Source organism: Scomber scombrus, chromosome 2, assembly GCF_963691925.1.
Source record: "Scomber scombrus chromosome 2, fScoSco1.1, whole genome shotgun sequence".
NCBI classification, from domain to species: Eukaryota; Metazoa; Chordata; class Actinopteri; order Scombriformes; family Scombridae; genus Scomber; species Scomber scombrus.
The window spans coordinates 19,333,323-19,359,855 of record NC_084971.1 but is presented as its reverse complement, the minus strand read 5'-3'; the positions used below and the strand labels follow the sequence as shown (position 1 = coordinate 19,359,855).

The window sequence follows — 26,533 nt, the reverse complement described above, 5'->3', positions numbered from 1 at the left end:
TTTGCATAATAAAATGTTTTTGCCTGAAGTGTTTTCACATAATTTAATTGTTTTCAAGATTGCAATGGGCACACGGAAATAGTGGAAGTATCAGAATTATGGAGGTTATGTGACATGTGTTTTAAATGAATCATTAAATGAATCAGTCCTTTTAAGTACAGTATTCAACTGGATTAGTTACACTTTTTTCTTTTTTTCAAGTTTAAAAAAAAATGTATATGTTGATTAGTATTGGTCCTATTATGATCTCCAGCTGGAGGTACTGTACTTGATTTAGTTTATAGATACTGTCACTTAACTTGAGTATTTTCATTTTGTGCAACTTCATACATTTCAGAGGAAATGTTTTCTCAACCTGTTGATATGTAAATACAAAATAATTGTAACAATATATATCTATCAAACATTAAAAACTGAACATTCTTAATAATGTGTTCATGCATATAAATACATACAGTATAAATATAAAGAGAAAACAATTATTTATTTATTTTGTTTAGACCACTGTGTCCACACAGTCCGTTTGTTCAAAAATGGATTTAAAAGTTCATCTGGAGCTCATGAGAGGCTTTGCGTATGAGCAAATGGATTACGTACCACAGTGTTTTCCTGTTGAACTGTGGTGGTAGTAACAAAAAGAGGGACTTTGGCACTAAAAAGACGTTGAAAAAAGAGATGTTGAAAAATATCTACTTGATTTGGCTAATTTGGCTGAAGCTTCATTTTCATTTCAGATACACTTTTAAATACCTTTTAGATACGTTTTTAGACGTATTTCAGTGTACATTTGGCAGGGTTGGAAAGGTTACTTTGAAATGTAATAGGTTAAAGATTACTAGTTACCCTATTTAAAATGTAATGAGTAATGTAACTATTTCAATTAGTTCATCAAAAGAATGTAACTCATTACATTTGATTACTTTTTGTTTACGTTTTAAATTTTCTAACACATGTTTTCAACTATTAGGGTAAGTGTACCATTAAGCCCACCAAAATCTAAGTCTGGCATGGGATTTATTGGGACTGTGACACCATTTAAGCCCGTGTGTGTTCCAAATAAACCCACCTCATGATTTATTTACAAAATATATATTTTTTAATTGATTTAATATAATTAAAAACAGCAATATATTCAGTAACAAGTTAAATATTAAAAACTGAGGAGCAAAATCAAAAGGTCTGACTTCAGTAATCATCATCATTTTCATAAGTAACTGTAACTTAATTACACTCTTTTTTTTCTCAGTAACTGTAACGGATTACAGTTACATTTATTTTGTATTTAAATTACGTAACACCATTACATGTAACACCAACACTGCATTTTGGTACCTGACTAATATCAGACAAGATACATTACATTTCAATGCCAAAATAGGATACTTGCTTGAAAAGTAACATTTTAAGATGTCACAATGAGCTACATGTAAAGGTCTATCCTTTATAGGTTAGCGGATCGATCGACAAACCTATACTCGATTAAGCGGCCTCCAGAAAGATCGACTGGGCGTAATCAGGCGTGTGCAATCGAGAGCCGGTGTGAAAAAAAAGAAACGAGAGAAAGGAGGAGACTCAAAAGTTTTGCAAAGACGTTTTTCGGTATCGATAAGTAAATAGATGCTTATAGAAGAGTTTACACAGAATAAGAAAATACTTTAGAGATATGTGAGCCTTCGTTCAACATCTTGGAGCCTAGTTCAACCTCAGTTAAGACAGTAAGTGTTGCTGCTGCCTGGTCATCTGATCCACTAAGTTAGCGGAAAAAAGCACAAACAATGGCAGAGAGCAACAACAGAGCCTGTTAGCTGCTTATTTTAGTCAATGTCGGTCCTGTTTGCTCAAACGTATAGTCCGCATCGAGACAGTAAAGTGGATGTTTTTTTGACTTTCTGGTATACTTGAACAATCTCGCTTTGTTTGGAGTGGCTAACTTTATTACATGGTACATAATGAGCTCCTGACTTGTGTTTGTGCTTTAAATGCGTTAAAGCGAAATTCCCACGTTGACTGTAACATAAATCTAACCCAAAATGTCAACAAAATTCCATTTAAAGTTAACTTTTTTACTTATTTATGGTAACTCTTACTATAGGCAGTGAATATTAGCACTTAAAGACACCCTGACGTGTTTTGCTTTACAGCCGTGTAATGAGTCTAACATACATACTCTAAAATCCACAGTGAGTATCAAGCCACAGGACCTCAGGGTGTAAGTGGCGGTCAACATGGCAACGCAGTTCAGTATCGATGATGCCTTTGTGTTGGAGGGAGATGAGGAGGGAGCCGTGTCTGATGGAGAGCCAGAGGGATGGAAGGGCCGAGACAAGGACAGAGAAGGAGGAGAGATGACATTTGGTCCTCTGAGTTTCTCTAAACCTCAGACTCATCCGTCACCCGCTGCCGCTGGCTTGCCTGAACACAGTAATCTGAAGTATCAGGTCAGTTTGAGCACCCACTGTGTGTACAAGTACAGGTCTATCAGTTGTTTTTCTTGGAAATGCAACTATTGTATCATCCGCTGTTTTTCTTAGAATCTGGAAAATGAAGACGCCCTGGGCAACAATGGCAATTCCTCCTTCAATAACTTCTTCAAAATCAGGTGGGTCCCATAGGTAGGGATGCTGATGGGATTTCTTTTGTTTGTTTTTGCAGTGTTGTGTCTGCCTGTGTTTTGAAACTGAGAAGTCTACTTCTGCTCTATCCACAGTGACCCTGCGACTCTGTCTTACTGCAGCTCTCAGTGGTCCTTCAGCACCCTGAGTTCTGTCACACAGCTTTCTGCACACTGCTGCGGGTGAGTTCAAATAACTCAACTGCATACACTCGCACACTAAAACAGAAACAACAACAAACACAGTTACTTAAAAACAAAAATGTGTTGTTCAGGTGGATGTCCCACCCGCTGGTGAAGAAAAACAGAAGAGTTGTTCTTGCTTCATTCCTTCTCCTCATCACTGGAGTTGGTAAGTCTTTAGCAGAGGTGTTTCCTATCAATTACATAATAAATATCAAAATGTTGTCTTCTGCACCTGATTTTCTCGTGTTTTCCTAGATTTTTTTCATAGTGTGTCTTAGGACTTATGTCTGCTTTTCACTTGGATGAAACAGATAAATTACTGAACTTTTTATATGTTATGATATTATATTATATTATATTATATATATTCATTTGGTTGCCATCTGCAACCTCACCGCTAGATGCCACTGAATCCTAAACACTGTTCCTTTAACATAAACGCCTTACTTCTACAGCTGCAGCGTTTGTCAATTAATTGATTATTCGATTGACAGAAAATTAATCTGCATCTATTTTTATAATTGAATAATTGTTTTTTCACAAAAATTAGCTTTAGCTTAGTCATACATGATGGTTACTGAATATGTGTGGGTTTTAGGCAGATGTTTTGGGAAATTTGAAGAAGGTGTGCAAAACTATAATAGCTTATACACAAAACAATGAATCAAGAAAGTAATGGATAGATAAATCAATCATGAAAATAATGTTAAGTTGCAGCCCTAAATACTTACAATAGTTATGCAATCTTAAACGGGCCGTTATTGAGTGTTGTGTCAGTCTGTTACATGTTTGGCACTTTATACAGTGAACTTTGTCCCCATGTTGATCCTCTCTGTATCACTGATTTTAGCCAAACTTATCAAAGGTAATGAAAAGTGTTAAAATACTTTGTATGCACTGAGTCGTCTCCCTGTCCCACTGATGTACATTTAATCTGTTTCTTTTTAGCTCTTATTTTCACGGGTGTTGTCATACAGCTGAATCCAAATGCAGGTAAGGAAAAGAGTCCATTTTCAGTCAGTCCGTCCAATAAATTAAAAAAAACACAAAAACTCACTCTGTGTATTTAAATGGTAAAAATCCAAACTGTATGTTTTGATTGATGACTATAAATCGTGTTGTTTTTGTGACACCATTTCACACACACACACACACACACACACACACACACACACACACACACACACACACACACACACACACACACACACACACACACACACACACGGCGGATAGTGAAGAAGCACCAGTTTTTCAAGGCCAAAGTCCCTTTGATGATATAAAGTAGAGCAGTGTTTTTTCAAGCCTCAAGGGTTTATCTGTCCTGTTATTTTTATTAGTGGTGTGAAGAGAGCTGATGGTGCAAAAGTTGAAATGGGAATGATACTCCCACTAAAAAATAATCTCCTCAAGCCAGTGGATTGTTATCTAACAGTGGTATTGCAAACAGTACAAATCCATAGTAACATGCATGTTTCCTGATAACTGTCAGTGAAATCTTGGACGGCAAAATTGTTTCACCAAATCAAGTCAGAATTGTTTCAGGTTGTAGCTTTTCTTCTGAAAAGTATTACTATAGAAATCATGTAAGGATAAGTGTTGTAAACATGCTTCTTGTATTACTGTGACTATATTTGTTGTTCTGATAAAAAGATTGACAGAAATAAAGAACAAGAACCAAAGGGTTGAATGCTCTTTAAATGACTTTGTATTTAACATTGTCAGACTTTCCATGTTATTTAATGTCATTCTGATTGAATGGATAAAGGAAAAAAATAAGTGGGTCACTTTTTGGATCTACACGATGCTTCAACCATTGTCCTTTTATGTATGGCTGTATTGATCGGTGTTGATGACTGGGTCCTTGCTGTGAGTGTTAACTTGTGTTGCTGTGCTCGCAGGTGTATCAAGTGCTATTTTCTTTGTACCTGGATTTCTTCTTTTCATCCCTGGAGGTAAATTGATTTCTTGTTTTTGAGATTTGTCTTTCTTTTTTTTTTACTTTAATACAGTGAAAGCATACTTTGTCGAGTTGACATTAACAGTGCCATTTGCTGTGTTCCCTCCAGTGTACCATGTGATATACATCAGCTGTGCTGTCCGTGGAAGAAGAGGCTTCAAATTGTTCTACCTGCCTTACTTTGAAAAATGACATTTCATGAGACACTACATTTTCACTACATTTAATATTTTTTTGTTATCTTAAAATGAATTCTATTTTGTCACTTGTAAGAAAAAAAGGTATTGTCACATTGTTTTTTCTTGTCATTGTAATGACCACTACTAATTCAACCACTCAGCGCCTCGACTGTTTCCACTACATGAACTGACCTTGCTGTATGTATCCACGAATAAGAAAGAGATTGGTCTTGCCTGTGTGAATAATGACTGTGAAATTACAATAAAAACTTTTGTATATTTTAAATTGTGTCAGTTCACTTAGTTTTCCAAACATGGGGTAAGGTAAGAGTTGTTCCCAGTATGCCTGCAGACTGTAGATTGTGGTCAAACCCCTCTAATCGTGTAATCATGTAAGGATAAATAGGTTAAACATGAAGCTCGTATTACTCTGTTGATATTTTGTGTTTTGATAAAAAAAATTGCCAAAGACAAAGCAATGAATTTCTGTACAATAATGTCTATGAGAACAATTTGAAGAACCAAAGTGCCAAACGTATTTTTTGATTTTATTTTTTTTGTTTTATAGATTTTATTTATGAGTTTTGCATTTTCACAACATGGAGAACAAAATAGACAGAGCGACACAACAAAACATAACATACTTAAACAATGGAAAAAAACAAATAAACAAAACAAAAAAAACCCAGAAAACACACTGCCAGCTCACAGTAAAAATGAACATGCATGTCAATCCGTGTAATTATTAAAATGTCCCTAGGTGAATTGAGCGTCAGGGGTTAAGTCCATGTAACTAAGACAGAGAGGTCAAGGAAGGTCAGGAAAAAAAACCAAAACGTAACCAAGCAGAACAGCACATTACAATATAATGCAATACAGCATCATACAATATAGTACAATTGTATTAGGTCCCTGTGAGACACTTCTCATTCCTAATATGGTCAATAAAGGGTCCCCAGACCTTAAGAAACTTGGGGTGGGAATTAGACAAGGTGTATTGTATTTCTTCAAGGTACAGACAGGAGACCATGTCATTCAGCCATTTTTTAAAGCAGGGAAGACAGATTTCCACTCTCTCAAGATAACCCTTTTTGCAATGACCATACCAAACATGAGGGCTTGTTGTAATGTAGAGGGAAGAGTCAAGGAAAAATCAGAGCAACCCAATATCACAAAAAGACCATCAGGGACTAACTGTCTATTGTACATGTCACTATACAGTTTAAAAATGTCGTACCAAAAGCTAGTGAGTTTTGGGCAAGACCAAAAAAGATGGCCCAGGGTCCCATCACCCGACTTACATTTATCACAGGTAGCAGAGACAGAAGGAAAGATTCTGTTCAGCTTGGTTTTGGAAAAATGAAGCCGATGGATGACTTTAAATTGAATGAGTTGAAGTCTTTCATTAATAGCACATGTTTTAATCCTGCCCAAACTTATCATCCATAACTCGTCTGAAATCACCACACCAATGTCTTTAACCCATGCCTCCCTAATGTGGAGAGAGGATGTTGCCAAAGAGAAAAGATCAGCAAATTGTGAAATCAAATGTTTGACAGTGGGTACTTTAGTCATAAGTTCATAAAAGTCATGTTGTTTGGGGATTACGTCACAGAAAGGTAGGGATTGTCTAACAAAATGTCTAATTTGCAGGTACCGAAACACGTTAGAAAAATGGGAATGTTTTGAAAGAGATAAATACATTTGGGGAGTACTACCATCTTGATAATATTAACACGCCCTATCAAAGAGAGAGGGAGAAGTTTCCATTTATCTACCATAGTTTTAAGATTCCCAATCAGATCCAGAAAATTGATCTTAAAAAGAAGCTTTGGGTTTCGGGCAATTTTAATCCCTAGATACACAAAGTGATCGGAAGAAAGTTTGAAAGGTAAACTACCAAGAGAGTCATGGCCGAGACCATCTGACAAGGGCATGAGCAAACTTTTCCCCCAATTAATAGTAAACCCAGAAAGCTGTCTGAAGCTGCTTATTAAATCAAGAAGGGGAGGGAGGGATGCCCTTGCGTCTTTTAGAGTCAAAATGATATCATCCGCGTACAAGCCAATGGTGCTGTCTAATGTGCCGCACCTTATACCAATAATTTGGGGACTGGCTCTAGTGGAGATGGCCAGAGGCTCAAGAGCCAAAGCGAAAAGCATAGGGGAGAGGCAGCAGCCCTGCCTGGTTCCTCGGTGTAATGAGAGTCGGGGAGACCTATCATGATTAGTCAAAACAGAGGATTTTGGACAAGCATAGAGCATTCTCACCATAGCCATAAATTTCTTGCCAAAGCCAAATTTTTCAAGTGTAGCAAACATATACTTCCACTCAATTTGGCCTGTTGAGCGTCCAAAGAGATTACTGCGGAGTAAGGTACCTGCGTAGAGTACATTATATTCAATAAACGTTGAGTGTTAGAGAAGGGGAACCTATCCGGAATGAACCCTGTTTGGTCAGGGTGAATTAATGTGCCAATATGTTTGTTTAATCGAATCGTCAAAACCTTTGCAATACTCTTTTGATCACTGTTTAGGAGGCTTAAAGGACGATAGGATGTAACGTTGGTGTCATCTCTGTCTTTCTTCAGGAGGAGACAAATATGAGCATCATACAGAGAATTAGGAAAAATACCATTCTTCAGAGAGCAGTTTACCATCCGAAGTAGAAGAGGAGCAATTGTGTCTGCATGGGCCTTTTTAGAATTCAATTCCAAACCCATCGGGGCACATGCCTTGCCACTAGGAAAGGAACAAATGGCAATTTTAATTTCCTCCACAGTGAAATCAGAATCCATTTCTTGCTTTGCAGCTTCACCAAGAACAGGAATGTTCACTGCATTGAGAAAAACAGAAATATCAGCATCGGTGGCTTTGGACTTAGAGGCGTATAGCTCACTGTAAAAGCTAAAAAATCTGTCATTAATCAGCTTTGGATCAGATATCAGCTGCCCCGTAGGAGACATCATTTTGTGTATTGCCCACCTTTTGCATTGAGATTGCCTCCAATGATGATAAGCCTCGTTTTTCCAGTGATGGAGATGCCGCCCCACACCATCCCACTGCCTCCACCAAAAAAGGCAGAGAAGATTTGACAGATTTTTCATGGGCACAACCCACATACTCAGCTCTGCTGCTCATCCCACAAATGCATGTTCCTTACAAATGTGGCACCATTTAAAAGGGAAATAAACAGGCTTTCCACTGGTATAAGATTTATTGCCAAGAAGCATTGTTACAACAAAGAAATAATCTACCGAACACAAATTTCCTTACTGTATGTGTTATGTTTATATTTCACATATAATATACTCATAGTTTGCATCTGCAGTGTTCATACTTGGGTGCATGATAGTCACATGCTCCTTCCGATGAGTCAAACATCAAAGTGAAATGTAACTGTGAGGCTGCATTCATCTGCCTCTGTACCATTCAGATGTTCAATCCATTTTTTTTTAATGTTGCCTCACTCCGAGAAAATCTCTGTCTCTCATATGTTCACTCAATTCACTGTTCTGTAACATTTTATAATATTTTTTTATTTATTCAATGTTCTGCTTTACCTGAAGTTTTCTTGGTATAAAATTGCACAAATATTTTTGTATTTTGTCTTTGTTTTGCCTTTGGGGGACTCATCATTTATTTTGTGCATTCAAACTGATTTATTCAGTGTACCATCTTTTCTGCCTTCTGTTTTGGTATTGTAAGCTTGAACCCATATGAATTGGATTATGGATTTTTTTTTTTTTACATCAATCATGATGCACTTACACATGGCAAAGTATCCATGTGCACACTGGTTTTCGCACTCAAGTGGTGTATAAAAACTGAAATAGAATCAGTCACAAGAAAAAAAAAGCCACTCTAGAAAAAACACGATGTTATAGCTCTTACTGTGGAGGATATTTTGGCCATAATTAAAATTAAAATTAAAAGTCCAAATAGAAAATTCAAAGAGATGAAATTTAAAAGATTACTGTGCTACTACACTACTAGGAATAATCATGCCATAATTTCACTTAAAATTAAAATGGAAATTGAAAAGGCAAATGTAAAATGTAAAATGTAAAATTATAATTTGAAAAGTGACAATGCAAAAAAAGTGAAATTTTAAATTCAAAAGCTCAAATAGAAATGTCAAAACTGAAATCCTAGATTGCAATTATGCAACTGAAAAGGGCAAAGGAAATAAGAAAAGGGAAACATCAAGTATAAAACTCAAATGGAAAAGTTTAAATGGAAATATTTAAATTGAAAGGTTAAAGAGAAAAAATAAAAAATGTTTTGTTTGTTTGCACTTTTCCATAATAATCTTTTTAATTTGATCTCTTTTAATTTTCTATTTAGACTTTTAATTTTAATTATGACGAAAATATCCTCCAAGTCATATCTCCATATATCACATCACACCTGTGGTAAATTCCTGCAGTAGTTTTCATATATTTCACCCTCTCACAGGTTGTTTGGACAAATCATTCACTCGTAAAATGCAGCTACTTTTTTCAAAGAATGATGACTTCACTCTTCACTTCATACTTCACTCTGAGCGCCAGGCATTTATCAACCTAGTGAGATAGATAACCAGCAGAAGCACTCTTCTTTCAGTGGTCAATTTTCAAACCTCAGCTCTTCAGAGATTCAGCGGCAGCTCAGCCCAATTAAACCACAGGTTTCACACTGAAGTAATTTATTCTTTTAGAGGAGCCAATGAAATTGACCCTGAAAGCTACAGCACTCAATTTCACTGTGGCAAAGCATTTATGGATTTATGTTTACATCAAAAAATAAACCATGCAACATACAGATACAAGAGATCATCTTAGTATCTGTATATTGCTCGTGCTATTATCCTGTGTGGTGTAGAGTGATATACAGTCCTTTACTTTTCATTGAAAGTTTGAAAATACAGGATTACAAGTAAAAGTGTAGGAGTCTGAGCAGTAATGTGTGCTTAGTATCAAATAAAGAAGTCTTTTATTGGATTATCATTAGTGATGTACCAATATGTAAGCAGCAATTTGATGTTTTCAACTGGTTGAGGTCGAGTTCATTTGAATTTATATTCTGTTAAGTATATTAAAGGTACACTATGCAGTATTTGTCAGTTAATGTTTGTAAACACGCAGCATTTAAAGTTGGCCACTCCTCCCCAGCTCAAGGAGTGAGAGAGAGCGAGAGCGGTTAAGAAGAGGAGAACGAGAACGAAGCCATGTATTAGATAAATAAAACGTTATTTTCTAATTGTTTCACAGTAGTTACGTTTTAATGCACAAATAAACATGCCCTCGCCCCCGCAAAGCCATGCGGGAAGGTGCTGCAATGCTGGATTTTGTGTGAATGCAGAGCTTCATCCTGCTTGCTGAGGCCTCTCTGCTCTGCATGTGTGTAGCTCAGCCCTGCCCTCGGTCCAGCAGACACACAGACCTGCAGCACTTGATGCGTCCATGACACAGAGACAGAGAGCAGAGAGACATCTATATTAACTGGTTGCTACCCTCCAGTCCCAACCTCACACCTGGTGCACTGTTATTGGCTGGGGGCAACTCACAAACTGCCAAAAGGTTGACACAAAGCAGCGTCCAAAACACAATAAAATAATAAGAAAATACAGGCAGTCTCTGTAGATAAATACACCACCAAACACTTCTAGTGGGTCATTAGTAATGACTGAGAGGGATATGACATGCAACAAAGTCTGTTGCCAGACTTGAACCAGGAACATTGCTTTTTTTTTCTTGCTTTTTTTAAAGGAAAATCCTGCCTAATATACCTTTAACCTGCAGCAAAGCACTTCATATTATAAGCTCATCATAGCTTTTGTAAAACTGTATCTGTAAAGTAATTAGTTAATACAACAGAGCCAAAAGTACAATGTGTGCCTCTAAAATTGTGCTTTTACATTCTCTTTGATTCAGTCTTTTATAGGCGGTTTTTTGTCTTTTAAGATAAGATATTCCTTTATTATATATATTATATTTGCATTGTCACAGCAGCAAGTGGACAGTAATAAGATAGCAATAAGAAAAAGAATAAAGAACAATAAATAAAGTACAAAAAAAACCCAAAACTATAAGAACAATAATAGTCCTTATAGTTTATAAGTTTTAAATAGGCTATGTGAGATGAAATGCACTTTAGAATTGTTGGATTAGATAATTTAAGTATAAATATGAAGAAGCATTAAATCCAAAATACTTAAAACTTTACGTTACCTCAAGTACAGTGGATTATTTGAGGAAGTCCACTGCTGGTGACATAAATATACAGTATCATGTCGCCTATGATAAAAAATTAAAATCCATAATCGAGATTTATATTACATTTATTTATATTTATATTTTCTGTGAATGAAGACTTGTGGGTTACGTAAATGAATGCATGAATTATAATGCAAAGCATCTGAATCTTCTGTGTGTTTTATGGTGATGAAAAAAGTGTGTCTCGCAGTGACACTACATGTGGAGGGCGCTGTCGGGCCTGAGGTGACGACTCTTCGACAAGTTTCGGCAAACATCGTCATCGGTCGTGAACTGAGACTCGGCCAAGGATGGAGGAAGAGGCACGCAAGCTTCTCGAAGAAGGAATAAGAAAGAAATTGATCAGTCCCGGTAAAGGAGAGCTGTCGACCTTCCCCGATGGCACCAAGGTAAAAGCGAAGTATTAGCAGCTGAACGGGTTGAGTATTTTCCTCTGAAGTTTAAAAAATACGACGAAGCACGTTAGCTAGCTAATGCTATCCCCTCTATCTGTTATCACATCTCGGCTACATTAAACTGTAACCGTGAGGTTAATTTTATACTCTCAAGGAGAAATCGCTGATGAGCTCGTAAGCCTTGCTGTCTTTTGTGCGGATACAACGACACGTTTGATTTGAACTGTTATTTTTCGGCCAGGTTACATTTTTTCTGTTTCTTTTTTTTTTTTTTTCATCTGATGGAAAGACGGAGGCGGGACAGGATGGCGTGTGTTGATGAATGCTGATTGGTTGGCTTGCCATGCCAATCAATTTCCTGGTGTTGTGATTGGTCAGAATAAGACCGTTTGTGAACGCTGTGCAGGCCTGTCAGAGAAGTGGCGACTGCTCTTTTTGTTTCTAGTAAACAACTGCATCTATTTAATGTCTTTAAAAAGGCAGTTTATGTGTAACACACTGTTTTTATCCATCCAGTTGATTAGATGCCAATCATTAAGATAATCGATAAATCGTTTAGAGTCTTTTTTTCAAGAAAAAAGGTCAACATTTTCTGATTATAGTTTTTCAAATATGAATATTTTCTGGTTCATTCAATCTTCTCTGATAGTAAACAAAAGTAGACACTAAAGATAGTCCACTTCGGGGTTTTGGGAAACTGTGAACAAGTCACTTTGTGAACTAAACAACCATATGGACTGATCAAGAAATGAATTAATTTATAATGAAAAAAATTGCTACTTGCAGCCCTAATTATATTTCTGTTTTACCAGGTGGTATTTCACTACCGCACCAGACAGTGTGATGGCACAGTGCTGGATGACTCCAGAACCATGGGGGGCTGCAGCAAACCCATGGAGCTCATCTTGGGCAAGAAGTTCAAACTAGCTGTGTGGGAGACTGTGATCATCACCATGAGAGAAGGTGAAATTGCAGAATATACCTGTGACAACAAGGTAAGCGAGCTGATCAAACAGGATGCGATATTGATGGTGATCTTGCTCTGTTTTAAGTGCTGACTGTTTCTGCTTTTGTCCTCGACCTTCAGCACACTTCCCTGTACCCACTGGTGTCCCAGTCACTGAGGAACATCAGTGCTGGTAAAGACCCCCTAGAAGGCCAGAGACACTGCTGCGGCATTGCCCAGATCCACTCTCACCACTCTCTGGGCCACAAGGATCTGGACCATCTCCAGGCTAATCCACAGCCTCTTGTTTTCACTATCGACTTGCTGCAGGTCAGTTAAGTTTAATAGGGGTTGTGGTGTAGTATTGGGTTTTATTTTGGGTATCAGCATGTTTATAACATGTTTCTAAACTGATGCCAATACGATATACGTTTCTGTACCAACATCTTAACAGTACTTAGTAAAGAAGTTTTTCTGTATAAGTTGTCGAACATTATCCAAACACAATCAGCCACACAACTTTGTTTACATAAAATAGTTGGCAAAAATTTTGATGCAATGCAATTAAGAAAATATGATGCTTTTTGTAATTTTCTGTTATTTCAATATTGCTCTGGTGTCGGATTTTTGTGTTCAGCATGGTCAATGTTCCAAAACCTGAGGTGAATGTGTGTGAAAATGCTTCCTGCAAATCCAGGGCTTCAACCTGCTCTGAACTAGGCTTGTCATGATAACAACAGAAATAATCTTGATAAACGATATTATTGTCACTTCTGTAAAAACACTGACTGCCATAATGGGCCGGGATAGAGTTATTTACCTTTAATTCCATATAAGCGGCGCTGCTCGCTTCTGCAGACTCCACTCAGGACGTGCAATGTGAGGAATGGAGGACACTACTTGCTTAGCCAATGTGACATGAATAGCCTCTTAGCTGCTAATGTGAAGTGTGGCAGTATTGAGGTCAAAAAAGTGATCAAGGTCATGTCCATGTATCATACGATAAGTCAATAAATTGATAACGTAATTATTGTGACAGGCCTACTCTGAATGCTTCATTTTACACAGTTACCTCTTCTTCACCCATGTGATGACATCAGATTTTTAGCTTTTGTTGCTACGGATACTCCACGGGTTCTCGTTGTCCACTCGCATATTTCTGATCAGGTTCCATTAGATTTTAAAATAAATAAGGAGTTTTTATAAACTGTAAATAATGCAAAGGTATTCCAGTGAAATCCAAGAACATAAATATGGATCCGGGATTGTCTCCAATATGTCGAAATTAAACAGTCTCTCACATTCAATATCTTACAGAGGGAAAGCTTTACAGACCACTGATTTCTGATCTCTTTCCCTGCTCAGGTTCTGCCTCCAGGATCGTTCCAGTTGGATGTGTGGGCCATGACAGATGAGGAGAAACTCCAGCTTGTGCCTCAGATACATGAGGAGGGCAACATGCTCTTCAAACAGGGCAAAATTAAGGAGGCCACGGAGAAGTACTACAATGGCATTGCCTGCCTCAAAAATCTACAGATGAAGGTAATAGGACAGTTACTCCTTTGTTTTTCATCACAGATGGTGTGATGATTTAGAGATTCGTAGCCTTGAGTCTGTTTGCTCTTATATAAACACTTCTATTTTTTATACAAAGCTTTCCAGTGTCTCTAACTTCTCTCTGTGACTCTGTTTTTGTTGGTTTCAGGAACACCCTGGAGATGAAACATGGGTAAAACTCGACCATATGATCACACCATTGCTCCTCAACTTCTGCCAGTGCAAGTTACTCCAGGGCCAGTACTACGAAGTAATCGAGCACTGCACATCCTTGGTCTTCAAATACGAGGGTAAGGCTCTGTTATTTGCTGGGTTAGAACCAGCAGATTAAAGAATATGGTTGCTATTTTGGATTTTCAGATTACCTGTACAAATTAAAATTAAACTGGCCAATAGAGTTGTGTTAATTTGTCATGTCAACACATCTGGAAGTCAATATCTTCCCTAGAATCAGATCTTGTATATGGTGTGTTTGCTCTGAAAATGCTTTCAATTATTCTCCTCATAGTGTTATTGATACCGCTTATCGGTCCAGTTCTTAATTAGTACTTTAATTGATTGTTTTTCAATACTAAATAATTGTTCTTTTTAATTATCATTTTAAACAGATTCCAGAATTCAGAACAAGATTAAAATGGATTTATATTTCAAACATAATTAAACATTGTTTCTAGAGCAGAACGTAGATTATCTTCAACTTGAGTAAGACGGTTCGCTTTGCTATTTCCACAGCAGCCTCTCTGCTCTGCTGTCTGCGGTGTGTGTGTGTGTGTGTGGTGCTCAGCTCCTCCACACGGAGACACAGAGCAGAGGAGAGGCTGCAGTGTGACCTTTGGTTACACCAATACATAAAACAGTACCAATAGAAGACCTAATCTTGAAAATACTCCAAATTTGTAAAATTTTAGAACCAGTTCCAATTCAGAATCACGTTTCAAGAGGCATCCCTAGTCCTTGGTCTTGCTCCGGACATGCTTCGATAAGTATATGAAGAATATGAAAATCAATAATAAGTAAGCATTTTATTGACTTCATCACCTTTCTAACAGACAACGTGAAGGCCTTCTACAAGCGAGCCAAGGCCCACGCTGCAGTGTGGAATGAGACTGAGGCGCGAGCGGACTTTGCTAAAGTGCTGGAGCTGGACCCGTCCCTGGGGCCGTCTGTGGCTAAGGAGCTGCGGGCAATGGAGGAGAGGATCCGCTCCAAGGAAAAGGAGGAAAAGGGTCGCTACAAAGGCCTATTCAACACGCCACCAGCCACTGCCACTACAGTCAGTCCAGTTTGAGTTTTAGTGCACTTTCGCCCTTTATTCCCACCAGGAGCTTTGTTGCTATGATATACTGTAAGATGGCTACGATGCTGAATTTTAATGAAGGATGTTATGTGCTCTTTCACATCAGAGGGTTGAATTTCTTCAGCAAGTTGGAACAAGCGGATGCCTGTGAATTTCAAGATGGATGAGAAACAGTAGGACGCTGCTGGTGTTTAAGTTTGATCCATGCGCCCAAGCCAAACACTTTCTATGCCACCCTGTCCTCCATGGTAGACGCAGGTCATACACACACATGCACCCACAATTCACTGATATTTACCAAGGTGCAATTTGCATTCCTGCCTTATTCCCTACAACTCCCTCTCTAAATCTTAATTTCAGTCTTTGATTAGGAGTTTGACATTATAACTTTGAATTTAGTGAAAGCCCAAAATCCTCTAAAAAACCTTTCATCGCTACCGGCCAATAGTAACATTTGGGTTTAGTGCATCTTCAATGGAAGGGAACTCTGAAATCTTGAATTTCTGTAATACTGTTGAGATTTAAGACATGTTTCAACATTCTTGGTAAATAAGGTCCTCGCAGTAATAAGTTACTTAAAAAATGTTACTGTCAGTAACAGCTTTCACAGGATATGCTGCCGAGAACTTCTTTTGATTTAACGATGACCTTATGTGTTGTTTGTGGAAAGTCATCGTATTTTAATTTATATAGCATACTTATATATAAAAAACAATGTGTGCCACAGTGTTAGACACAAGTAGATACAGCATTTTATGTTCTCTAGCTGGATAATCTTAAAATTACTCATAATTGTAGCCCAATGAGGAAACATTACAATGGATTCCAGATAGAAAATCCAGGAATACTTTTTTTTTTTTGCACTAGAGATCATGCATGACTCTGCCTCGTGCTGCCAGGCTGTATTTTGGTCAGAGCGGAAGCACTGGTTTAAGCAGGAGACATTTTCGGCTGATGGATGGAACGGGGAACTCAAGCTGTCTGTGACAATCTTTAAACGACACACTGAGAGTTGTGTTATCTTAGCTTTCCCAATATGTACTTATTCATTTATGTGAGAATACTACCTTTGTTGTTTTTGTCAAGATGTACTCAGCATAATGCTCAGTGACTCTTTCACTTGCTTAGTAAGAGCTACCAATTACTCTTCATGTGTGGCAGGGGGTTGTTAGCCCCACCTGTCCTAAGGCGATGATTATGTAACTGTAATAAATGTGTTTATCCCTGGCTTTGCTTTTTGTTTTGTTTACCTGCAATCAGATAATTTGAGAAAAAAAGGTCCACCTATGACCTTTTCATTTCAATCAGACTAATGATACCAAGTATGTTCCTGAGTAAAGATAGAAAACCAGATAGTTTCTGAGGTTTCATATTTTGTGACCCTCATTCTCGAATGGAACCGAGGGCTGAGGAAATTTGGTGTTGCTTTTTTCTTTCTTCTTTGTTAAACTGCTGTTTCTAAAAGGTCAATGTGAATCGTCAAACTTTATTAAACATTTAATAGAAAGTAGTCATCACTGTCAGAAACATGAAAGAGTTTGTAACATATTACATATTTTACAAAAGAGAGCCACTAAAAGCGTTTTTTTTCCTGTTATTTAATTAAGATAAACATACCGAACTGCAAAAATCTGGTTTACAAAATTTCCATAATAACAAATTGACTTGAGATGTACAGAATTCTTGGGATTGAGAAACATCTAATGTGTTTACGCTACAAAATACAAAGAAAACAAAGCAAGGGTGAAGTGAAGTTAGGTATATTCAAGATGCTCAGATTGACAAAAGAAATATCAGTGGTTGCAAAGTGATGCTCAGAATAGAAACTTGAGGACAAGTGCAATTTGCACAGCGATTCATCATCCTAAACAGCCAATTTTTTTGGTCAATTGCAATTATTAGACAAATTATATAAACATCCCCATCCGTTTTACTATGCTTTTGCTATACTTAAAAATATGTTGAAATTCTCCGCACTCGTTTTAAAATAGTTACAAAACTGCATTTTGCATACACCCCAAAGATCACAAAAAGTTTTTAAGTTACTAAACGGGTGTGATGGAATGCAGGGAAGAGTGGAGACAAGAAGGATATTATGCACCTATTTTTTAAAAAAAGCCAGCGACGGAAGTGTAAAGGATAAGAAATGGTTTTAAAACAAACAACGGGGATCATGATGAGCGGAGAGGCTTCTACTGGGGAAAGAATGATGGGTGGAGGGATCTTTCCAAAAGGTTATGTGCGGGCACTTCTCTCCGTCTCTGCAAGACACTCTCTGACCAGTGCACGGGCGTGGATTATACCTGGAGAAGACAAACACAATGAGCAAGAAGGTATTAAACCAATACCTTGACATGGAATAATGGGATCAATTGAAAAAAAAAGATTGTTTGCAATTTCTCAAATCTTTAGTCTGCATTTACCAGACCAACAAAAATCTAATGTCTCTAAGACAGCTATTTCCTGCTGAACTACGAATACTGCAGGTCAGCTTCAAGGCAAAATGACGTTCAGCAGTCTGTCTACATATACATACATCTACATATCGTCATTATCCATCAGAATTGAATGGAGTAGTCTAAGGATACTGATTGTTAATTGTGGTAATATGTGCTGACTATGGTATGTCAGGGACTTTTGCTCTTGCATGTATAAACAGTATGCAGTTTTTCTTTAAATAATTTGCATTTAAATCAAATCCAGTATTGGGCATGCTTTCACCAATAATTGTATTCCTATGAGTGGTTGGCTAAGGTCAACACTCCCTGGAGTCCTTCATTTCCATGATAGACACACAAAGTACAGTGGGAACAAATTATTCCCCCTCTCAGCACTTGAATCTACTATCCACACATACCATCACTCAGTAAAAAAAAAAGATGACAGACATGTGCTCCTGACAGGTAAAACATACCTCTCTTTAGCCTCTCCATAGCGCTCTTGCTCCCAGCGTATGTAGGCCTGATCTCACGGCTCATCTCTTCAATGACAGACAGCAGCTCACTGTAGGTGGACCCTTGAGACACTTTAACAGGCTGGTTGTATATTTTCACACATATGTCATGTTAGGGGGACAAAAAAAGATCCATCAAGACTAGTGACAGCTGAACATTCACACCACAGGTAAAGAGACAGAATATAATAATGAATGTAGACTCCTGCTAATATACATATTGTGATGTATACTTAAAAGGAAAACACAGGGCTTGATATCTTTTGAAGTTAAAGTAGTGATTATTTCAAATAATGATTTGTCTATTGGAGAGTGCACTAACTATTCCCATATAATCCCCTCTACATTTCCATGCTTTCAGGCCAATGAGAAAGCACAGCACATTCCTCTTTTCATTGTTTCAAAGTATTTTTCGATTTACTCACACTTCAATCAAGTCAGCTTTCCCTGGGCTATCTAAACATTCCTGTGTGGGTCACACGCCTGCAGCTGCCTCACATTAGGGCTTTGCAGCACAGTCAATATTTAATAATTAAGTACTTCATGAATACAGCCAAGATGTGGGAGAATAATCAGTACAGAAAAGCATGTTTGAAGCAGAACAGTCCCTGTTAAATTATGTTGTTCATATAAATATTATAATTGAAATTCTGATTTTATTCAATGGTTCTTTGTTTTAATACAAAGCTGATGAACCTGACTTAACTTGTGTTTTGTTCTTCTGTTGGGTGCATCAGTACAAAACTCCTGTTAATCAAAAGATTAATTCAATTTGCACTCCAGCAAATGAAGGAAAAGTCCTTCCTGGAATCCAATTTTGAAATGAAGTGTGGTTCCCAATAAATGATCAGCTATCCAGTAATAGCCGGGTGCGTGATGGCCTGAGGTGAAACATCTCTTCTATGTTCCTCATAAATAAGGCAACGAGTATGTGATTCGTTGAGACACATTTCATTAATTTCCTTTGCAGGTAACACACAGTTACAGCACTAGTAATGACTTTTATGCAAAGAGGTGAACTAATCAATGAAGTCAGGTACAGTACCCAACAGGAAAAACATTAGTATGTATTGTTGTGTAAGTGTTTGTGGTTTGATTATGAGTTCATCCGTATATGTGAATGGATCTACAGCTGAACAGTACGGATGACTGTACTGCAAGCATACCTGAACGAAGCCCATGGAGGGAGGGCCAAAGTCGCTGAAAGCTGGCCTGAAGTTGGATGACGATGGTAGAGATGGAGAGGGCACAGAAGAGCCTGGAGAGAAGAGGAGAAAATATGTAACATCAAACTAGTAACACAAAAACATTTCTACTACGGCAGCTGCCAAACAATGTATTTAATGTCAGTAAGGCCAAGTGTCCACATAGTTTTTTTCTGAGCACCAGCATCTTTTCCAATTGTTCCCAATGCAGAGAAAAAATGCTGCACCCAGTGTTTTTTTTTCCACAGTGCTTTTCTTTCCTAATTGAAAATCTTTGAACTTTTCACAAAGACATTTTTTCAGGTAACCAATTATATGTCAGATGGGACATCCTCCAGTTGGTGCTCGTGGTGAATGTCAAACAAATATAGTGGCCTAAGAATAACAAATAGATAATACAAGCAAAGGGACGGCACCAGTCATCAATATAAGACGGTGGTTACAGTTGTAATATGTTGTCAAGATATCGTCATAGAAACAAAGTCCATGTGCAGCACTTCATCAAAAAGGCACTGGGAGTGCTGGAATGAAGGCTTTTCTGGCTTTTGTACCAGAGAAAAACGCTTTATGAACAGATGCCCTGAGGTATAATTACTAATTTATTGTAAGCTGCCTACACAAAAGAAAGAAAATGAAAGTCACTATCATTTGTTTTTATAAGTTCTCCTAGTTTATGTGGTGAGTATCTTTGGTTTATTATTGTATCGCTATGATTATTTACACTCTAATAACAAGGCTGCCATTACAATGATGTTTAAACTGTTGATCAAAACTATGTTTAACAATTCATTTTCATGCCTATACAAAATGTTTTGTGAAATTATGCATTTCTGTCTGTATGTGTAATGATCCACATATTCATAACATGAAGAAATGGTAAGTAATCAATAATTGCATGAACAGCATCGAGGCTAGGTGGTACCTGGAGGGGTGTGGTTGGAGCCAGATGGCGCAGGAGCTATAGGTTTGTAACTCATGGCGATGTCAGCAGGCAGCTCTGCGTATGACGCGCCACTTCCTTCGGTCCCGTCAACCCGGTGCTTATACAGCTTTACTGGTGGTGATGAGCTCCTAGGAGCTGATGCAAAGACACAGACACACAAACAAAAAGAGCAAATTATCAAAATGTTAATGATATTCAGATGTAAATAGTACCTGGGAGGGCAGCAGTTCTCAAACCAGTGAATATTAAATCACTAAATATGTTAAACTCAGGCAAATTGGCTCTTTGTCCTGACAGGCAAGCTGAAGCACGGACTGAGGACAAATATATACAGAAGTCTCTTAGGGCTGCAACCAGTGCTGATGATCATTTAACCTGCTGATTATTTTCAGATACTTGATAAGTTGACTGATCATCAAATGTGACGTCTTCAGATGTCTTCCAGCAACCCAAAATTTAGAGATATTCAGTTTACTCTCATGTGCAACAAAGAACAGCATCAAATTCTCACATTTGAGCAGCTAAAACCAGCAAATGTTTGGCATTTGTACTTTAAAAGTGGATGAAAACTATTTTGATTATCATTTGATTATTAAATTAGTTAGAATTAGAAATGTTCTGTCAATCCACAACCTGATCAATCGACTTATCATTGCAGCTCTAAAATCTCTCGTAAAAAAAACAAAAAGAAAAAAACCCCACCTAAACTGTTCTAACTTTGGCAGACTTCATATCTGTCTCTGCACGTTTCCGCCTATCTTATCAGTTCATTATGTTAATTTGAACAAAGCATCAGAGATGGTTTTGTAGAGTCTTATTCATTTTAGAATTGAAACTTCAGAGTGAAGATTTGGGGCTTGAAGCGAGTGAAGCTCTCTGCTCACTGTTCCTCAGATAAACAGGCGATCATACATCAGCAGCTGCAAGTAATTATTCACGTAGACTAACACAGACCTGTTAATGACTTCCACATAGCAAGCTTTAGCAAGCTACACCAAATAACCCGCTAAATGGAAACCATTGTCACAGAAGTTCAAATTACTGCTTCTTCGCTATAAACCCAGAGTGTTTGGGTTTTTTAGTTTTTTAAATATATTTTCAATTCTTCTGCATAACCAAGAAGTGAAACGATTGGATGACTGACAGAAAATGATCTGGCAACTATATTAATTGTTGATATCTACATTTTAAAAGATTTTTTGTGCAAAAATGCCAAATATTTTCCAGTTCCAGGCATGAAGATTTGCTGCTTTTTTTGTTACATATATGACTAAAGTGAATATCTTTTGGTTTTACACTGTTGATCAGGAACAAAACATTATGAAGAAGACTTCACTTTGGCTCAGGAAAATTATAAGAAGATGATCTACCTACTGTATTTTATGTTTTTAAATTAGATAAATTGACTAGGTCCATATCAGCCAATAAATAAGTACAAGGAGGCCAAATTTAGGATTTAGAAAATCAAGGTGACTTAGAAAAGGTGAGAAGCAGAGTAATCTTGTGCATGTCCACAAAACCTCAGTATGATAGGCGCTAGATACGAAGATCAATTAAATTGTGAAATGTTTGGACCAACTACAGGTTCACAGGCAAAAAAGCAAAACCTGGAGATGGTCAGACCGGGAAAAGTACTACATAAAATCACAATATAGTCATTAATGCGAGAGGTGCTTTGCAAATAATATATACATGAAACTGTCCATTTATTCAACTATAGGACGCCTTACTGCCATATAGTCAATTGTAAATTCCCCTACAGCATTGACATCAGTTCACAAAAAGTACATTACACACTAGCTGCAGTAACGTTTGGTAACATTATAGTTAATTTAAGTATGTGTGTAATCTGAATTTAAGAGGCGAGACGAGGTTAATGAACGATAACGGCGGCATATCATTGCCAATAAAAGGTAAGCATTAACTTGTCATTCAAATCTGGAAGACAGCATTTGTGACATCTAGCTACATGTTCATTTTAATGAATTAGCTTCTTATGTCGGTGTGTGGAGGATGTTTGTCGTGGATGTGTGGGGACGTGTTCAATGATACAAAAGCTGACGTTAGCTAAAGAGGAAGGTGCCCGGCTAACTACCTACTAGGTAACGTTAGCTAGGTTAGCTAGCTTTCGCCGGGTTAGCACAACAACAGCAGAATAGCGACGAAAACGTGGCTGACGCAACATTGATAAAGTAAACATACGAATTAAACAATCTAAAGGTTATCTACAGTTGTGACCATTGAAAACACCTCAAACACTCAAAAATATTGTTGGTTTTATTACCTTTTTAAGGAGACTTATTGTCCTCAGTGGGACGAGAGTCTTCTTCCTCTGTGTGTGAGTCTGCGCAGTAGAGACGCTAGAGTACTATCGTTTTTTTTTATAATTCCAGCCACACCATTGGCTGCTGGAGGAACCTATGCTGTATCTTCCAAATCACATTAAAGAGCCCATTTGTTTTAAATTTTTAAATTTTTTTAAATTTTAGTAGCTTTCATTATATTGAGGGTTAGACAACAATATAACGGAATTTAGATAGCACTCCCTGAGCCATAAGAACATTTAAGACAATTAAAAACAACTTAAGACATAAATAAAACATTGACAATCTATAAGAGCAATACAGTTCAATATGATATGCAATATAAAAAGTCGCAAACACAGCAAACTGTAGCAATGCTTGTTATAACAGTAGACCACATTCCAGTGAGTGTGGGTGAGTGGGATGAGGGGATCAGGATGTGTTCATTAGTTTAACAGCCTGGGGGAAGAAGCTGTTTTTCAGTCTTGTAGTGTGTGACGGAATTGTCCTGTATCACCTGCCAGAAGGAAGTAGTTGGAAGTGGTGGTGGCCAGGATGTGTTGGGTCACGGATGATATTTAAGGCCCTGCCCTGCAGGCTTGGTAAATGTCCCTGATTGCAGGAAGCTGGGTCCCAGTGATGTATTGTGCCATCTTGATGAGTCTTTGCAGAGCCCTCTGATCCTTCTTGGTGCAGCTGGTAAACCATGCTGTGATGCATTATGTGATGATACTCTCCACAGTGCACCGGTAGAAGTTAACCAGCAGGTTCCGTGGCAGACCGGTTCTCCTCAGCTTCCGCAGGAAGAAGAGACACGGTTGTGCCTTCCCAATGATGGTGGATGTATGTAAGGCCTAGGAGAGGTCCTCAGTGATGTTTACCCCCAGAAATTTAAAACTGGAGACACCCTCCACTGCTTCACCGTTAATGAACACTGGCTTGTGATTGATTCTCCTCTCTTTCCTGAAATCCACTACAATTTCCTTTGTCTTCTTATTGTTCAGGAAGAGATTATTAGTGGAACACCAGACTATCAGGTTTTGCACCTCATCCCTGTATGCTGACTCATCGTTGTTGGAGATCAGGCCCATGACTGTTGTGTCATCTGCAAATCTATGATGGTGTTTGATTCATGGACAGGCTGACAGTCATGGGTGAAGAGGACATACAGGATAGGGCTCAGGACACCCAGATTGCAGAACACAAAACCCATTTGCACCTCTGTGCTATTGCCAAATTTTGACATCAGAATACATTGATGTTTATGTTTTTTTAAGCAGAAAAGAGAACTGTCTTTAAGCCTCACTGGTAAGCAAACACTTAAATTAAGGTTAAGGTTATCAGTGTGAGATTGACTTCTACTGTAAACTAATAGGCTTATTTATCCCTGCATGCAATCAGCCATGGTTTTCACTACTAATTTTGTTGTTGAGTGTGATAGAAAAACATTTGTCAGGTTCTTAAAGTAGCACTATTTGTCTTTCTACAAGGCTGGCGTGTGATTCAAAGGACCAATGGTGCTTTTGAGAGCTGAAGGTGAAGATAATCGTTAAAAGGTGTTTTTTTCTGAAAAATGTTATTTTCTGCCTGAAAGAACATGCAAGTAAAAAAGAAAACAAAAGGAATCAAAATGTTTATTGTTTGAATCAAAATGTACTTCAGCACTCAGTATGTGGTGTACAGTAAAATAGCCACTCTCACTTTGTCAAAGAAAAATGCAACAAATGAAAAACAGTGCATCAACCTTTGCCCTGTACCAGTCATAATGGTCATATTCATCAGCTTTATGCTTGTAGGAAAGGTTTCTGTAACTCCCTGTAGATTACATGTGTTAACATCTTTGCTATACATCTTTGAAAACATGTTTTCAGACATGATGGGATTCATCCTTTTAATCCTGGTTCTCCAATACTGATGGTCATTTTCATGTTTTTCCAAACAAAAAATGTTTTGACATATATTGATGCAAGACAAGACAAAAACTAATTATGGTGTTTTCACCATTTTCTGCAGTACATATGTTTTGACTTGGTCATATTTCATACACTTTTATTGTCAGATCTGTCAGTTATCCATAGATTTCTCCACATGTTCTTAGTGGATATCAACTGGAGCAAATAAGTGAGGAAAAAGCAATCATTTATTTCAACAGAGCTTTTTTCCACTTGCCTCAGCTCCAAAGCAGTGATTTAAGATTGCATATATTATGATGGCATGTATTCAGGGTTTTGCTCAGACATACTTAAACAGCCACTTTTATACATGTATTAAAAGCTAATTATAAAACACTCAATTAAAAGAAGGGATTCATGTCACGATTTACAACTAGATTCTTTTAATATAGCAGCACCAAGAAGGCCAGAACCATAGGACAACCCACCTTCCAAAAAAGACAGGCCTGGTTTATTTGTAAGGGATAAAGATTAACTGATCTGTATCAGTTGTCCAGGCTGCAGAAAATTGTTGAAGCCTTGGTAAGACAGAACTGCAGCTGTCTGGGCAGAACATGAAAAATAGTGTTTAACACAGAGGGAGGCAGAGTTCTGGTCAGAACAATATTATTGGTGACTTGTGTGACGGCCCCCGTCTGCTGGGGTCTACTGTGTCTACCCATGCTGTCTTTGAAGTGCCAGGGGAGCTGATTGTAGTAACCAACCAGATTGGGAGCACTATGAGATATCAATATAGTACTAACCAAAGCATATACTCATTTAATGTTAAATTGTATCAGGTTTTTCATATCATTCTGTGTGTATAATCAAGGCATTGAATCACTAAATGCCTTAAGCCATCGTGCAGGGTCAGAAGGGCTGAGTGGGAAGTCAGGTCACTGTGACCTGGCTCTGAGTACAAGGGAACATCACATCAAAGCTGAAAAATAATGGGCAGAGCTAGGGGATATGTATGTGTGCTGATACTGCTGTTTTAAGCAAACACAGACTACTGAGGGATACGAAAACACCTGTAATTTTGAAGATGTAAACAACCTGATTTAAAAAAGAATGACTGTCCAAGGTCAAAGGGAATGGTGAAAATGTAAGGGGCTTCAAAGAAATACATGTGACACTTTATATTTAGATTTGCAAAAGGAGGGGTTATTCGGAAATATAAGAGAGTGCTATCAGTTTTTTAAATTGGTGCCAGCATCCATGGACCAGCCTTTATTACTGTCGAATACACAGTATATATATAATTGCATTAAACTGTGCCTGAGTCAGTGTGTTCTTTGCTTTTTAGTGTAACAAGTGTTGTGGAGATCCTGGAGCAAATCTGGCTCATCTGAGTTTTTCCCACACAGCACCTGGGCTCAGTACTCCACAGGATAAAACTCCCAGTTTCCCGCAGTTCTCTCCCCCACCAGCACCCACACCTTTTTTGTTTTGCTTAGCCTTTTGTTTTGTTTTTACTTCACAACACCTTACTCCAAACATCCATACACATCCACATGAACATTAGTGATGCCACGGACTAACACATCCCATACCAGAAGTTACTTTAAAGCTTACTTTCTCCTCTACAATAAATTACTTGTATTTATTAGCATTTGGTGTCTTTTCCTGTTTTTGCCATGGCCTATGGGCTGGGTTATGGCATTTTACTAGAAGTATACTAATAGCTACAGTCCTGCCCAGCAACTTCTGGTTCTTTAAAGGTGCTAGTAACTTTTCAAGATTCAAGATTCAAGATTCAAGATTCAAGATTCAGGATTTCCTTTATTGTCATTTTCATTACTTCAAAACAT

General features: G+C 37.8%; 3 protein-coding genes across 4 annotated transcripts; 2 read left to right on the top strand and 1 right to left on the bottom strand.

Moving 5' to 3' along the window:
- The first annotated feature begins 1,388 nt into the window (after positions 1 to 1,388).
- On the top strand, positions 1,389 to 5,278 carry tmem134 (transmembrane protein 134). Of its 2 annotated transcripts, XM_062429888.1 has the most exons (9): positions 1,389 to 1,409; positions 1,448 to 1,715; positions 2,182 to 2,438; positions 2,532 to 2,599; positions 2,735 to 2,794; positions 2,887 to 2,963; positions 3,746 to 3,790; positions 4,699 to 4,752; positions 4,867 to 5,278. In XM_062429888.1, the coding sequence occupies exons 3-9, from the start codon at positions 2,226 to 2,228 to the stop codon at positions 4,947 to 4,949; spliced, it is 600 nt and encodes a 199-aa protein (XP_062285872.1). In that variant the 5' UTR covers positions 1,389 to 1,409; positions 1,448 to 1,715; positions 2,182 to 2,225; the 3' UTR covers positions 4,950 to 5,278. The 2 variants fall into 2 exon arrangements, with proteins under 2 accessions (XP_062285872.1, XP_062285863.1); XM_062429879.1 differs by lacking the exon at positions 1,389 to 1,409 and having other exon boundaries at positions 2,708 to 2,794; positions 4,867 to 5,277.
- A 6,165-nt stretch (positions 5,279 to 11,443) lies between these two features.
- On the top strand, positions 11,444 to 16,614 carry aip (aryl hydrocarbon receptor interacting protein). Its single transcript, XM_062429865.1, has 7 exons — positions 11,444 to 11,581; positions 12,400 to 12,582; positions 12,675 to 12,863; positions 13,899 to 14,075; positions 14,239 to 14,380; positions 15,140 to 15,363; positions 15,494 to 16,614. The coding sequence occupies exons 1-7, from the start codon at positions 11,483 to 11,485 to the stop codon at positions 15,536 to 15,538; spliced, it is 1,059 nt and encodes a 352-aa protein (XP_062285849.1). The 5' UTR covers positions 11,444 to 11,482; the 3' UTR covers positions 15,539 to 16,614.
- A 255-nt stretch (positions 16,615 to 16,869) lies between these two features.
- cdk2ap2 (cyclin dependent kinase 2 associated protein 2) lies at positions 16,870 to 22,845 on the bottom strand. The gene is made up of 5 exons (XM_062432407.1): positions 22,773 to 22,845; positions 20,468 to 20,623; positions 19,507 to 19,598; positions 18,302 to 18,422; positions 16,870 to 17,690 (listed from the first exon to the last, which is right to left on the bottom strand). The coding sequence occupies exons 2-5, from the start codon at positions 20,520 to 20,522 to the stop codon at positions 17,623 to 17,625; spliced, it is 336 nt and encodes a 111-aa protein (XP_062288391.1). The 5' UTR covers positions 20,523 to 20,623; positions 22,773 to 22,845; the 3' UTR covers positions 16,870 to 17,622.
- Between the last annotated feature and the right edge of the window lie 3,688 nt (positions 22,846 to 26,533).